Below are 16,909 nucleotides of genomic sequence, written 5' to 3'. Positions count from 1 at the left end.
AAAAGTTATATCATCCTTTTAATGCTTTCATGTATAAAATGTTACATTAATAGAACGCACGTCTAAGTACAAACAACAACCTGCAGTGTAGTTATATATACTCAGTGAGTCTGTCAGAAAGGGACTGCTTCACAAGAATTCACATCATTATCAGCGTGCACTCTCTTCCTAGCAACTGACAAAGAAATCCATCGAGACAGATACCTGATGAGTTAAGTGTTAAGCCAGTGTATACATGCATGCGTAGCTGACACACAGTGCAGCCATTGTCGACACACTGTTTTGAAAACAAAACACTGGTGATTCTGTTCTGTTTAGGCAAAGTGATTACGCCCTGTGTTATGAACCTTCACAGTCAGTTGCCCACCCTCCCTATTGGTATCTTTGACTGTCAGTTGCCCACCCTCCCTACTGGTATCTTTGACTGTCACCTTACCTACTGTTAACCTTTACTGTATGTTGCCCACCTTTCATGTTGTTTTCCTTGACTGCCTGATGCACCACTTTCTGTTGTTTTCCTTGACTGTCAGTTGTTCCCCTTGCCTGTTGTTATCCCTGACTGCCTGATGCACCCCTTTCTGTTGTTATCCTTGACTGTCTGTTGCACCCCTTGCTGTTGTTATCCCTGACTGCCTGATGCACCCCTTTCTGTTGTTATCCCTGACTGCCTGATGCACCCCTTGCTGTTGTTATCCCTGACTGCCTGATGCACCCCTTTCTGTTGTTATCTTTGACTGTCGCGCTGTTGTAATACTTGTCTTTCTGACGTGTTTGTTGTAGTGCCCTTGGCATATTTGCGCCTACCCCTGTCTCATTAATAGTAAACTTCGACAGTTTTCAATGATGGTTGTGCCTTTGGTGGTATGTTTCCTTTGACTGCTTGCGACGACCTATGGCTGTTTTATTGTGCAGTCCTGTGGCGCCCTTGAATGTGTTCTCGTTGAAGTTGCGATGAAGCAGTTCGACTGTATTCTGTCGTCTGTTGTTGTTTCCGGTCGTTTCTTGTTATTTTGACACTGTTTTTGTGTGTGACTTCGTTTGCAATGTGTTGTGTTCTATCTCCACAGCATGCTCATTGGGCCGTACATAAAGAAATAATGAAGCAGAACAACATAAAGCAACATGGTTGGAACTACAGTCAGGATCATTCCAAACAGACGCTGGATATAGGAGCGAGTGTATCCAATCCAAAACGTAATTCTTCCTACCACAAATAGAAAGACAAGAACCGGTATCACTTTCATCTGCCGATCGTCAAGGTACATTGAGATCATGAGCTGCCCAACTGCACTCAACACAAACTGCTCCAAAGTGTTGTGAACGTATCGAACATGCACCGTGACAATGTGATCGTTGCCAGAGTTTAAGGGATTAATGGCGGGTGTAAAGAATCTCGTCAAAGCAACAGTTGCAATTCCTGCAAACAGAAGATACGCAGGAACCACCTGCCACTGCAGCGTGTAAAGCAAACGTGCAATGGGTGTAGAGAGAGCTGGAACCGGAAATGGCATGACGTAATATCCGGTCACATAACAGACTACCATGAATCCTACACTGACACATCCTTGCTTTATCACGCTTAGTCTCTCTTCCGGGTTCGACTCCTTGGGTCTCAGTGATGTATAAGCACTCATCTTCTGCGGTGTGGCGATTTTTGTTGAGATCTCTCATCCACGCAATATCTCACTTGTTACTGTTAAAGCTATAACGGCAAAGTTATTACCAACGGAGATTTTCGATATTCAACCTTATGTCTTCTTCACTGTAGTTGTAAAACTGCAAGACGCTCTCGTCGAGTGTTTCAACAAGAACACGTATTAGCGCGAATAATGATACAAAATATGGAATGACGTTCAACCATGTACCATCTACATGCAGTGTGACGGTGATAGTGCCTTCTACGAATATTTGTTGTACTATTTGTAAACCTTGATGTCCCCGAGAGATTTCCATAGCGGAATGAACTTTGTTCTTCAGTCATTATCGCTGAATGAGTCATCAGGGAGATTTGAACCCTCGACACAATAGACACAATAGCGCCGGTGTAGAGGGTCAGTTCCGCTATCTATACATTGTGTATAGTCTGGAGCCCTGCATTTAGCCTATCTACTTTAAAATGACATTTCACTCAGCCAGTGCACGTTGTTACGTTATGTTCTATGCATATGGACATTTACAAAAGTTACAGTGAAATCGGCATACTTCCTGTTGATACCCCTGATGGTTGACAATAGATGATTGCATTCACTTTGTTTTACCGTGAGTTCAGCAACACTAGCTGTTACGATCCGCGCTTGTTTCATGGCGCACTATTCCAGCTGCATGACCGTGGCCTATAAACAGTAGAATTTCGATCATACAACCCAGGGATTGATGTTATGAGCATGATCTCGGGGTCAGTGGTATGCCACCAACCAAATGATCTAGTCTAAAATCGAGATCTATTATGTCGCATTTTACGACCAGGATAGAAAGAGACTCACCCAAGTGCCTACTGATATCAATTATATCAACACGAGTTGATAACTAAAAGTTACAAATGTGTTTATTTTTATCAACGAGTGTTGATATATTTGATATAAGAAGACACGAGGGTGTGATTCTATTCATCATCCAAAATCACTCTTCATTTAGTTTTCAATGAAAAATGTACAGCTCTGAATACGGTACTGTCATTAGACTTGCAGTGCAGCGATGTCATGGTATTGTGATGTCATCAAGTTTTCACGTCATAGCATTGTGAGTCATGTAATTGATGATGTACAAAATCTACTGTCTGAACGATATCTTCTATTAGGGTAACGCTATTTTTCAGGGCGTCTTTCATTAGCTGCCCGACGAAGGAGGCTTCTGCAAATGATAATGCCCTGAAAAATAGCGTTACCGTTATTATAGCTAAAATGGATAGAATTTCTAATAATATAAGAATAAAAACAACGGCATCGGTTTTGAAACATTTATTGCTAAAACGACGGAGGTCACTGACACACAAATATGGAAACGTCATAGAACAAAATTGGTGACGTCACTATTGAGAGTGACGACATTCGACCTTGACCTTTGCCCATACTACCAGCCGCCATTTTTTTCAGTGCTCAACAACGTTAGAGTTCCAGTCGATGTTTTCATTGCTGTATGTTGTAATTTATGGTACAATTGTTATGGTTGACACCGGCAAGAAAGTGCATAAAGGCACAGGTACATGTGACGACTGTGAGTCAGAAATTTCGTCAATAATGAACCCAAGTCAGAGGTACAGATAAGCTGCGCATCTGCGTAAATTATTTATGTGAAAACTCAATTCCTATTGAGTGTATTGCGTACAAGTACGCTTGAATTTTGGTAAATACTCAATAAATGTGATCTTACATGCGTACACACAAAAATGTCAAATCTTAGTTTGCGTGCCGATGCATATACTGAGGTATATTGAGACGTTCTATTTCAGGACATGAACTTGACAACTTGCAGTCTTTCTTATCGTTTATAGATCACACATAAATAACAAACATAACAATTAAACTTTATTATATTTTTAAAATTAATGGAAAATGGCAAAATACCCAGTTGGGTGTGAGTGAGGTGAGTACAATTTATTTGGTTACTCAAAGGAAAATTAGGATACCCAAATGAGATGAACACAAGCGAGTACATAACTCAATGACCCAAAACGTTATCTGTAGCTCTGCAAGTTCAAACGAGCCGTAGGTGATTGAGCATTAACAGCTGAGCTACTTATGACGTCACCTAACAACGGGCTTGATAATGACCCGTCGTCAAGCAATTTGCGGGCATTATCAAGTTTTATAGCTAAAATACATGGAATTATCATGAAATGGCCCTCCCATTATCAGAAATTTGCGGGCCGCTGCAAATGATATTGGACCGCTCAACCTTAACGACGGGCCACTATCAGTTCTGTTGTCAAGTGACGTCATAGTGGGTGCGTGGGCTTACGGTTCATTCGACATTAATTGGCTTTCGACTGGCAGATTTTCTGGGTCAAACAAGTCAAAGCAACCCGAATTCCCGCTTTAAATAGCGGTAATATTGGCTTTCTTGTTTGTGCTAACCTTAACAATTGCACTATTAAGGCTGTTGAAGGACCAAAACCGAACACTGACATAGTTTGACATGTTGCAGGCTATGGTCTTGGCAAAGGTCAAGGTCGAATATCGTCACTTTCTGTTGTGACGTCACGTGAATTGTTCGATGACGTAATTGCATTCGGGCAGTCAACCCCGTCAGAAGTTGATTTGTGTAAACTTACAGTCAAATTCCTTCATTGTTTCCTTTTTCCTTTCAACACAAATTCTATGTATTTTAGCAATAATAACGGTAACGCTATTTTTGAGGGCATTATCATTTGCAGAAACCCTCGGTCTTTTTCAACTGCCCTCCTTCGTCGGGCAGTTAATGGAAGACCTCGGGTTTCTGCAAATGATAATGCCCTCAAAAATAGCATTACCCTTATAACAGTGGCCCACTCATTTCTGATAACGTGCGGGCGTTTTAATGATAATTCTATCCATTTTAGCTATAAATAGAGGATATTATATAAGTGCCCATGTCATGCTATGTTTACGACACGAGTGCCTAAATGTTGGTATTTCCCGAGCAAGAGCGAGGGATATACCGATGTTTAGGCACGAGTGTCGTACACATAGTATGATATGGGCACGAATATAATATTCTGCTTATTACCGAAGTCGTCAAATTGAAAATAAACCCAAATCTACTTCCAAACATAGACTGGCTACCCGCCGTCGCCGTATGTAGACCGCAACGTCACAGAAGAAACGTGACGTCATAGCATTGTACATGACGTCATGTCCCCATGACAAAGTGATATTTTGCCCAAGGGCATCGTATGAAAAATATGAACCCCGATATTTTCGTCCTCGTAGGTAATAACGTTTGATCTCACACAAACGGAATACAGTTTTGGATGATAAATTCCTGTGCACTAGTTCTAGCACGGAATTCCTACGGACATGTGTGTTCGGGAAAATCCTGACGCTGATAAATATTGTTAAACCTCGTGTATTCGGACAGATTAAAGAATCTTAGATGCTCTGTAATGTTTCTTTTCATGACGTAAAGATGTCACCAACAGTAATCAGAAAGACATCCCAGTGTCACTGCACATGACCACCATAACAACCAACACGCGTCATTGGTGTGTTTGTTTGTTTTTAGTTTAATGCTGCATTAAGCACTATCCCTGAAAAATAACTGAACGTGGACCAGACAATCCAGTGACTGACACCCATCTAAGCAAGTAAGACACGATGGCATGTATCTACCAGGTCAACGAGCCTGGCCACGCAATCCCTTCGTTGACTCTGTTGCTGAAAATCAGTTCTAACCCTGAAACCAATCGAATCTTCCCTAACCCAAGAAATAAAAACCTTTTTATTAATTTGCCCATGACAAAGACGGGGTGTTTATAGAATAAAATATGATTTTAGCACATTCAGATATTACACAATAACAACATAACACAGTTTTGTAACAAAGTATAGTATGAATTTTAGCAAAGGCATATAAAGTAAAAGGTATACAGTAGAACCATCCCAGTCTTCCAGACATAGGACATGTTTAACAGCGGTGTTCTCATTCATTGCCGACCTACATCTGGAACAACAGTGTTGGATTCCGCCTCTAATGTGTTATCTGACTACGTTGTGTCTACAGCGAGGGGTCAGACTGATAGTATATGTGGTGTTGGAGAGACATGCACTGGTTGACAGCCGTCTGTTGAATCTAATCAATTCATACCCCGATCTTCACATTTCGCATTGTTGCTGAAGGCTAGTTCTCATCCGGTACTTTAAGGTGTTGATACCAATTATGGTATTGCATTGATCAATTTGGTTTACTGTCTTTCCGTGAGTGAGGGAAGGTTGTTTTGCACCTCACTCATCATTATTCCAGCTTATTACCAAGACGTATAAAGTCTGAACAGGCAACCAAGTGTCTGAAACCTCGAGCAGGACAGTCGGGACAAGATGTCACACACAGTGTCCGATCCTGACCAACCGATCCAAGTCATGGGAAAGTCACGAAAAATCTACATCTCTGAGATGTTACTCTTTTCCGGAATCCCCACGTATCAGCTCTCTAAGGAGACGAGGGGCGGTGGGGTAGCCTAGTGGTTAAAGTGTTCGCTCATCACAGACCCGGGTTCGATTCCCCACATGGTTACAATGTGTGAAGCCCATTTCTGGGGTCCCCCTGTCACCCGCCGTGATATTGCTAGAATATTGCTAAAAGCGGTGTAAAACTCAACTTACTCACTCACTCAATCACTCTAAGGAGACGACTATAACAAAACATATGCTTTAACAGTTGTACGCATGAAGTAGATCGGATTGGGGTGCAAGTTAACTTCAGACACTCGAGGAATAAGTTTACCAAGCAAAATGCTCCGGTCACTCAATAACGAAAATAAATAAAGAAGCAAGAAAAGATATAAAGGAATTGTATAGATGTTATCGTTGAATGTAAATACACTTTATATAGTTCATTTTGCCTTACATAACAAATTATAAATCAAAAGAAACTGCACAGTGAATGCGAAAAGCTTGGACCCGTGAAGACCCTTGTAAGAATTGGTCTTCAGCAGCCAATGCTTGTCGTAAGAGGCGACTGATGGGATCGGGTGGTCAGACTCGCTGACCTGGTTGATGCATGTTATTGTATCTCAGTTGCGTAGATCGATGCTCATGCTAACAATCACATGATTTATTATTATTATTATTAGAATATATTTATAGTATATTTCTGTTTTTCTTAATTATTTAACAGACCGTCGGCATAGATGAAATATTGCTGATTGCGGCGACAACATACAATAACATGAAGCATGAACATAAAAGGATTATCAAAACTTTCACAGAAAAAAAGCTAAACAGCTACAACACTACACACAGAACCGTTCACGTCTTCCCATCCTACGAAAAAAAAATATTTACCCTGGCGCACACACAGACACGGACACAGACACAGACGCAGACGCGCTCACAATGACTTTTGAAACGTGCATTTTCATTTTCAGTGTCACCCAACCCAAAGTAATTGGTAATGTAACCAAAAATGGAAAAATATTATGACATGAGAAACTGTTTATGGCTTTTTCTACCGTATGACCTCTGTACCTCCCGGACATTGCTTCAGCAGTTTCGGTAACTGCTCTGGATAACGTCATAACCGTTAAACATTTAATCTTTGCAGAGTTATGCCCCTTTGTATATGTATGCACGTTCACCTTTACATTGTTTGAAACAAAATCGATATTGGGAGAAAACAAGGGAGAATAGCGTACACACTTTAATAGGCGACTTGATGTGGGGACTTCGGGCTTCGTTCGGCTGCGTGGATTTTGTCTCATTCTGTCAATTGTTGGTTGTCTGAGTCATGCTTGGTCACTGTCATGTTATGTAGGCACGGGAGTTGGTGTTGGTGTTGTTGGTGTTGGAGATGAAGCTGGCGTTGATGTTGTTGAAGCTGACGTATTTTGGTGTTGGTCTTGTGTTACGGCTTAGGAATTGCCATGACAAAATGTTTGTGAGTCCCATTTGAACCAGCAAAATTAAACACAGACATGTCTAAAATACTAAGTATTCAATAATAGATTGAATAAACAATGAGCAAGGTTACAATGAATGACAGTTCATGTTTCTAATATTATATTATAGAGTCAGAAATCTAAAATATTAACTAAATGTCTGTAGTCACCACAGTCTTGATTCTTGTCGATGTACTGACTGAAGGTTGTTGACGGCGGATGAGACGAGATGAGCGGACTATGTTGGCAGACAGCTGAGCGTAAATCCAAAGCAGTCCTCAAAGTCGCTAGAACATCTCAACAACCAATCCTTATATACCTACCACACAGTTCTCGAGAATTCTAGCAGTAGCTACGCCTCACTACAGCCATTTAGATCACACTACGATCATGTAGAACTCACTCGAATGGATGTCACAGTCTTACACCTTCTCAACAGGCGGAATTACATAGCCTAATTATATGCAACATGCGAGTTCAAATCAGACTCAGCGCTGAAAATTTTTGTGATCCCTAATAATGGAAAGTTATTCAATGTGACATCTTAATTAACAGAAACACACTCTCATAACACTTGTTTATGTGAAAGCTGGTGTGAGTGTTGTCGTGACAGGTGTTGTAAGTGCTGTTGGCGTTGGGGCATTGTGGGTGAAAGAGCTGGTGCATTTGGTGTTGGAGCTGGTGTTGGTGTGGATGTGACGTTTGCAGCTGGTGTTGGTGTTGTTGGAGCTGACGAAATTACAACCGACTCCAGTCCCATTGAATTCAACACCTCAGGACAAGAGATAGATTACATGGACTTGAGGGAAAACAAATTACACGCACAGGATACTCAAAGCATGATGGTGTTGGAACTGGTGTTGGTGTTGGTGTTACTTTTGGAGCTGATGTTTTTGGTGTTGGAGCCGGTGATGTTTGTGTTGGTGTTGATGTTGGAGCTGGCGGTGTTGATGTCGATGTTGGTGTTGGTGTTGGAGCTGGCGGTGTTGATGTTGATGTTGGTGTTGGAGCTGGTGATGTTGGTGTTGGTTTAGGAGCTGGTGATGTTGGTGTTGGTGTTGGTGTTGGAGCTGGTGATGTTGGTGTTGGTTTAGGAGCTGGTGATGTTGGTGTTGGTGTTGGTGTTGGAGCTGGTGATGTTGGTGTTGGTTTAGGAGCTGGTGATGTTGGTATTGGTGTTGGTGTTGGAGCCGGCGATGTTGGTGTTGGTGTTGGAGCTGGTGATGTTGGTGTTGGTGTTGGAGCTGGCGGTGTTGATGTTGATGTTGGTGTTGGAGCTGGTGATGTTGGTGTTGGTTTAGGAGCTGGTGATGTTGGTGTTGGTGTTGGTGTTGGAGCTGGTGATGTTGGTGTTGGTTTAGGAGCTGGTGATGTTGGTGTTGGAGCTGGTGGTGTTGGTGTTGGTTTAGGAGCTGGTGATGTTGGTGTTGGTGTTGGTGTTGGAGCTGGTGATGTTGGTGTTGGTTTAGGAGCTGGTGATGTTGGTGTTGGTGTTGGTTTAGAGCCGGTGATGTTGGTGTTGGTTTAGGAGCTGGTGATGTTGGTGTTGGTGTTGGTGTTGGAGCTGGTGATGTTGGTGTTGGTTTAGGAGCTGGTGATGTTGGTGTTGGAGCTGGTGGTGTTGGTGTTGGTTTAGGAGCTGGTGATGTTGGTGTTGGTGTTGGTTTTGGAGCTGGTGATGTTGGTGTTGGTTTAGGAGCTGGTGATGTTGGTGTTGGAGCTGGTGGTGTTGGTGTTGGTTTAGGAGCTGGTGATGTTGGTGTTGGTGTTGGTGTTGGAGCTGGTGATGTTGGTGTTGGTTTAGGAGCTGGTGATGTTGGTGTTGGTGTTGGTTTAGGAGCTGGTGATGTTGGTGTTGGTTTAGGAGCTGGTGATGTTGGTGTTGGTGTTGGTGTTGGTGTTGGAGCTGGTGATGTTGGTCCTGGTGCTGGTGTTGTTGTTCTCACCACTACAGTAATTACACACATACCTGTATGTCCTGATTGCAGACAATGATAACCACTATTTGCAGCATCAGCTTTGTGGCCTTGACCGTTATCTCTCATCATGTTTCCCATCGCTTCATCATACACCCTGCACCTTGTATCTCTCTTTCATACAGCAACAATAACAATATATCTCCATGTTGTCGACCTACCTTGGGCTCACGAATACGCTGACTTGTGGTAATTTCGCGGTTGGCCGCCCGTCTCCCACTGCACATAATGTGTTTTCCATACCGCGGAGACGTTAGTAATAGCCAATGTAATCGTTACAATACAATGTTCATCCATAACTTATTTACAGGTCGAACTGAATTAGAAGTGATTAGCGACGTCAAAGGGTAGCGACTAGCATAACGACAGAGGGTAGCGACTAGCGTAACATCAGAGGGTAGTGACTAGAGTAACATCAGAGGGTAGCGACAAGTGTAACATCAGAGAGTACTGAGTAGCGTAACATCAGAGAGTAGCGACTAGTGTAACATCAGAGGGTAGCGACTAGTGTAGCGTCAGAGAGTAGTGACTAGTGTAACATCAGAGAGTAGCGACTAGCGTAACGTCAGAGAGTAGCGACTAGTGTAACATCAGAGGGTAGCGACTAGTGTAGTGTCAGAGAGTAGTGACTAGTGTAACATCAGAGGGTAGCGACTAGCGTAATGTCAGAGAGTAGCGACTAGCGTAACGTCAGAGAGTAGCGACTAGTGTAACATCAGAGAGTACTGACTAGAGTAACATCAGAGGGTAGCGACTAGAGTAACATCAGAGGGTAGCGACTAGCGTAGTGTCACAGAGTAGTGACTAGTGTAACATCAGAGGGTAGTGACTAGTGTAGTGTCAGAGAGTAGTGAATAGTGTAACATCAGAGGGTAGCGAGTAGTGTAGTGTCAGAGAGTAGTGACTAGTGTAACATCAGAGGGTAGCGAGTAGCGTAATGTCAGAGAGTAGTGACTAGCGCAATGTCAGAGAGTAGTGACTAGAGTAACATCAGAGGGTGGCCACTAGAGTAACATCAGAGGGTAGCGACTAGAGTAACATTAGAGGGTAGCGACTAGCGTAACGTCAGAGAGTAGTGACTACCGTCACATCAGAGGGTAGTGACTAGAGTAACATCAGAGGGTGGCGACTAGAGTAACATCAGAGGGTAGCGACTAGTGTAACATCAGAGGGTAGCGACTAGCGTAACATCAGAGAGTACTGACTAGAGTAACATCAGAGGGTAGCGACTAGCGTAACATCAGAGGGTAGCGACTAGCGTAATGTCAGAGAGTAGTGACTAGCGCAATGTCAGAGAGTAGTGACTAGAGTAACATCAGAGGGTAGCGACTAGCGTAACGTCAGAGAGTAGTGACTAGCGTCACATCAGAGGGTAGTGACTAGCGTAACATCAGAGAGTACTGACTAGAGTAACATCAGAGGGTAGCGACTAGCGTAACATCAGAGGGTAGCGAGTAGCCTAATGTCAGAGAGTAGTGAATAGCGCAATGTCAGAGAGTAGTGACTAGAGTAACATCAGAGGGTGGCGACTAGAGTAACATCAGAGGGTAGCGACTAGCGTAATTTTAAGAGAGTAGCGACTAGCGTAACATCAGAGAGCAGTGACTAGCGTAACATCAGAGAGTACTGACTAGAGTAACATCAGAGGGTAGCGACTAGTGTAACATCAGAGGGTAGCGACTAGCGTAATGTCAGAGAGTAGTGACTAGTGTAACATCAGAGGGTAGCGACTAGCGTAATGTCAGAGAGTAGCGACTAGCGTAACGTCAGAGAGCAGAGACTGACTAGCGTAACATCAGAGAGTACTGACTAGAGTAACATCAGAGGGTAGCGACTAGCGTAGTGTCAGAGTAACATCAGAGGAAGTAGCAGTGACTAGTGTAACATCAGAGAGCAGCGACTAGCGTAACATCAGAGGGTAGCGACTAGCGTAGTGTCAGAGAGTAGTGACTAGTGTAACATCAGAGAGTAGCGACTAGAGTAACATCAGAGGGTAGCGACTAGCGTAACGTCAGAGAGTAGTGACTAGAGTAACATCAGAGGGTGGCGACTAGAGTAACATCAGAGGGTAGCGACTAGTGTAACATCAGAGGGTAGCGACTAGCGTAATGTCAGAGAGTAGCGACTAGCGTAACATCAGAGAGCAGTGACTAGCGTAACATCAGAGAGTACTGACTAAGAGTAACATCAGAGGGTGGCGACTAAGCGTAACATCAGAGGGTAGCTGACTAGCATAATGTCAGAGAGTAGTGACTAGAGTAACATCAGAGGGTAGCGACCAGCGTAATGTCAGAGAGAGTAGCGACTTAGCCGTAACGTCAGAGAGCAGCTGACTAGCGTAACATCAGAGAGCAGCTGACTAGAGTAACATCAGAGTGGTAGCGACTAGAGTAACATCAGAGGGTAGCTGACTTCAGCGACCAGAGAGCAGTGACTAGTGTAACATCAGAGGGTAGCTTAATTAGCGCGTAATGTCAGAGAGAGAGACTAGCGACTAGCGTACATCAGAGGTTAGCGACCGTAGCGTGTCAGAGAGCAGTGACTAGCGCAATGTCAGAGAGTGACTAGCAGCAGAGAGTGCTTAACATCAGAGGGTAGAGACTAGCGTGAGTGTCAGAGAGGAGAATGTCAAAGTAGTGACTAGGAGGCAATGTCAGAGAGGCAGCAACTGACTGGCGTAACATCAGAGGGTAGAGACTAGCGTAACATCAGAGAGTAGTGACTCATGAGCAATGTCAGAGAGCAGCAACTAGCTGGTAACATCAGAGGGCAGTGACCACTAGCGTAACATCAGAGAGTAGCCAGACTAGTGTAACATCAGAGAGCAGCGACTTAGCCGTAACGTCAGAGAGTACTGACTGGCGTCACATCAGAGAGTACTACTCGAGTAACATCAGAGAGTACCGACTAGCGTAACATCAGAGGTTAGCGACTAGCGTAATGTCAGAGGGTAGCTAACTAGCGTCACATCAGAGAGTAGTGACTAGCGTCACATCAGAGAGCACCTGACCAGAGTAACATCAGAGGGTAGCGACTAGCGTACCGTCAGAGAGCAGTGACTAGTGTAACATCAGAGTGGCAGCGACCAGTGTAACATCAGAGAGCAACTAGCTGACCAGCAGTGAGTAACATCAGAGGGCAGCCACTAGCGAAACGTCAGAGAGCAGTGACCAGCAGTCAAGAGTATCAGAGAGGGTAGAGACTAGCCGCAATGTCAGAGAGCAGTGACTAGCGCAATGTCAGAGAGTAGCAACATCAGAGGTGGCAGACAACATCAGAGAGCAGTGACTACAGAGTAACATCAGAGGGTAGTGACTGCCGTAACACCAGCCAGTACTGACTGTGTCAGAGAGAGAAGTGACTAGTGTAACATCAGAGGGTAGCCACTAGCACTCAGCCGCAACGTCAGAGAGGCAGTGACTACGTCACATCAGAGAGTACTGACTAGAGTAACATCAGAGAGCAGTGACTAGAGCAACATCAGAGGTGACTAGTGTAACATCAGAGGGTAGCCATCAGCCGTATCGTCAGAGATGCAACGTCAGAGAGCAGTGACTAGCCGTGAACATAGCGAGTAACATCAGAGGGTAGCTTACTCAGCCGTAACATCAGAGAGTAGCGACCAGCCGTAACATCAGAGAGCAGTGACTAGCGTGAACATCAGAGAGCACTGGACAGAGTAACATCAGAGGGTAGCTTAATTAGCTAACATCAGAGGGTAGCTTACTAGTGTAACATCAGAGGGTAGTGACTAGTGAGCAATGTCAGAGGGTAGCGACTAGTGTAACATCAGAGGGTAGCTTAACCAGTGTAACATCAGAGGTTAGGTAACAGCGAGTGTCAGAGAGAAGTGACTAGCAGAATGTCAGAGAGCAGAGGGAGTAACCTCGCTGCACCATCAGAGTGTGGTAGAGACTAGTGACACACTGTCAGAGAGTAGGACAGAAGCTTAATGTCAGAGAGAAACAGGACAACCACACACACACGAACATCAGAGGGTAGAGACTACGCAATGTCAGAGGAGTAGTGACTAGCCAGAATGTCAGAGAGTAGCAACTTCGCTACACAGAAGAGGGTAGAGACCAGCGACTGAACTCAGAGTAGTGAGAGTGGGTCAGAGACCACTACCACAACGTCAGAGAGTACCGACTGGCGTCACATCAGAGAGTACTGACTAGAGTAACATCAGAGAGTACCGACCAGTGTAACATCAGAGGGCAGCGACCACACAGAATGTCAGAGCAGTGACTACTGAACAATCAGAGGAGTAGTGACACAGCAGAGAGGACCAGACCCAGACACAGGACCATAACATCAGAGGACCAGCTTAATTAGAGGAAGGACACAATACGAGAGAGCAGTCAGACCAGAGGAGTAGTGACTAGTGTAACACAGAGGGTAGCAGAGAGTCAGTGACAGCAGAGCGCGAACGCAGAGAGGTAATAACATCAGAGATTTACCAGGAGTAACATCAGAGGCATGACCATGGCAATGAACCGTAGCCGCCACAGTCAGAGAAGCGACTAGACCAGAATGAATACGTCAGAGCTTCACCAGTCACATCAGGTGATTAGCTTAATGTCGCGATGCTGTTTACCAGCCTTTTGAACGCACCAGAGGTGCAAGCAACAGTCAGAGAGTAGCGACTAGCCGCCACATCAGTATATGAGTCCAGCGTCAACGCCATGACCAGAACAGTAGCGTGACTGTTTAACGGCCAGACCAACCCAGCTGTAAACTCGAAGCCAATACGCAGTGTCACAGACGCATGCTCACCGAGTGGCTGCCACATCAGGACCGTTAAACGTCAGTAGCGTCTGAAGGTTCCAACGCCCAAGTGAATAAACAACGCATAACGACCGCGACAACTGAGAACCGAGTAGTGCCACCCATCAGAAGAGAACAACAGACAGCGTCCAGCCAACCGACCAGCTTAATACATATGATGACCGTAACAATCCAATATAGCCCCAGAGCGGAATGACCAGAGTAACATCAGAGAGGCAGCCTAACGGACATAGCGACCAAAATGTCAGGCGAGTAGTGACTAGCGAAAGGCATACCCTGACCAGGATAACGCCCAGACATAGAATAGCAACATCCAGAGGCAGTGACCAGCAAACAAGAGAGCAAAGTGATAACGTCAGGTTCAGAATGAAGCGAATGTCAGAGAGCAGCGAACAGCCGCAACGCCAGAGGCAGCAGCGAACATCAGTGCAGTACCGACAGAGAGCAGTGCGACCAGGAGCAACATCAGGAGGGTAGCGACTAGCTTAGTGTGTCGAGAGTAGTGAAGTGTAACATCAGAGGGTGGTAGCTTAATTAGAGTAACATCAGAGGGTGTCAGAGAGTAGTGACTAGTGTAACATCAGAGGGTAGCATGACTAGAGTAACATCAGAGGGTAGCGACTAGAGTAACATCAGAGGGTAGCGACTAGTGTAGTGTCAGAGAGTAGTGACTAGTGTAACATCAGAGGGTAGCGACTAGAGTAACATCAGAGGGTAGCGACTAGCGTAATGTCAGAGAGTAGTGACTAGCGTAACGTCAGAGGGTAGCGATCAGCGAGGAGAGTAGACTAGAGTAACATCAGAGGGTAGCTAATTAGCCGCAATGTCAGAGAGTAGCTGACTAGCGTAACGTCAGAGAGTAGTGACTAGCGTAATGTCAGAGAGTACTGACTAGAGTAACATCAGAGGGTAGCGACTAGCGTAATGTCAGAGAGTAGCGACTAGCGTAATGTCAGAGAGCAGTGACTAGCGTAACATCAGAGAGTACTGACTTGAGTAACATCAGAGGGTAGCGACTAGAGTAACATCAGAGGGTAGCGACTAGCGTAGTGTCAGAGAGTAGTGACTAGTGTAACATCAGAGGGTAGCGACTAGCGTAATGTCAGAGAGTAGCGACTAGCGTAACATCAGAGGTTAGCGACTAGCGTAGTGTCAGAGAATAGTGACTAGCGCAATGTCAGAGAGTAGCAACTCACGTAACATCAGAGGGTAGAGACTAGCGTAGTGTCAGAGAGTAGTGACTAGCGCAATGTCAGAGAGTAGCAACTCGCGTAACATCAGAGGGTAGAGACTAGCGTAGTGTCAGAGAGTTGTGACTAGCGCAATGTCAGAGAGTAGCAACTCGCGTAACATGAGAGGGTAGAGACTAGCGTAGTGTCAGAGAGTAGTGACTAGTGTAACATCAGAGAGTAGCGACTAGCGTAACGTCAGAGAGTACTGACTGGCGTCACATCAGAGAGTACTGACTAGAGTAACATCAGAGAGTACTGACTAGTGTAACATCAGAGGGTAGCGACTAGCGTAATGTCAGAGGGTAGTGACTAGCGTCACATCAGAGAGTAGTGACTAGCGTCACATCAGAGAGTACTGACTAGTGTAACATCAGAGGGTGGCGACTAGCGTAATGTTAAATGTAGTGATTAGCGTAATGTCAGAGAGAAATGACTAGCGTAATGTCAGAGGGTAGTGACTAGCGTCACATCAGAGAGTAGTGACTAGCGTAACGTCAGAGGGTAGCGACTATCGTAATGTCAGAGGGTAGCGACTAGCGTAATGTCAGAGGGTAGCGACTAGCGTCACATCAGAGAGTAGTGTCTAGCGTCACATCAGAGAGTAGTGACTAGCGTAACGTCAGAGGGTAGCGACTAGCGTAATGTCAGAGAGTACTGACTGGCGTCACATCAGAGAGTAGTGTCTAGCTTAACGTCAGAGGGTAGCGACTATCGTAACGTCAGAGAGTAGTGACTAGAGTAACATCAGAGGGTAGTCACTAGCGTAACGTCAGAGAGTAGTGACTAGCGTAACGTCAGAGGGTAGCGACTAGTGTAGTGTCAGAGAGTAGTGACTAGCGTAATGTCAGAGGGTAGCGACTAGTGTAGTGTCAGAGAGTAGTGACTAGCGTAACGTCAGAGAGTACTGACTGGCGTCACATCAGAGAGTAGTGTCTAGAGTAACATCAGAGGGTGTTGACTAGCGTAACATCAGAGGGTGTTGACTAGCGTAACATCAGAGGGTGTTGACTAGCTTAACGTCAGAGGGAAGCGACTAGCTTAACGTCAAATGGTACCGACTAGCGTAATGTTAAATGTAGTGATTAGCGTAATGTCAGAGAGAAATGACTAGCGTAATGTCAGAGGGTAGTGGCTAGCGTAATGTCAGAGACAAGTGACTTGCGTAACGTCAGAGAGTTGTTACTAGCGTAATGTCAGAGAGTAGTGACTAGCGTAACGTCAGAGAGTAGCGACCAGCATGATGTCAGAGAGTAGTATATTATGTTAATATAGTCGATATTTTCATCACATGATAGTATTTTTGAATTTTTGGATAATTCATTTATTTGACAAGGAGATAACAA

The 16,909-nt window shown here is 44.7% G+C and overlaps 1 protein-coding gene across 1 annotated transcript; it reads right to left on the bottom strand.

Annotated features, from left to right (window-relative positions):
- On the bottom strand, positions 1-1,887 carry LOC124274243 (transmembrane protein 79-like). Its single transcript, XM_046709587.1, has one exon. It carries the CDS (start codon positions 1,632-1,634, stop codon positions 1,056-1,058), a length of 579 nt encoding a protein of 192 aa, XP_046565543.1. The 5' UTR covers positions 1,635-1,887; the 3' UTR covers positions 1-1,055.
- Positions 1,888-16,909: the final 15,022 nt, after the last annotated feature.

The sequence above is a fragment of the Haliotis rubra genome, unplaced genomic scaffold, assembly GCF_003918875.1.
Source record: "Haliotis rubra isolate DU_JTF1 unplaced genomic scaffold, ASM391887v1 Scf189, whole genome shotgun sequence".
Taxonomy (NCBI): domain Eukaryota; kingdom Metazoa; phylum Mollusca; class Gastropoda; order Lepetellida; family Haliotidae; genus Haliotis; species Haliotis rubra.
The sequence above is the reverse complement of the archived record's forward strand: the minus strand, read 5'-3'. Positions and strand labels throughout refer to the sequence as shown.

What these genes read in the sequence shown, in the direction of transcription:
- LOC124274243 (XM_046709587.1), bottom strand. Translation starts at nt 1,634, where the DNA reads ATGAGTGCTTATACATCACTGAGACCCAAGGAGTCGAACCCGGAAGAG.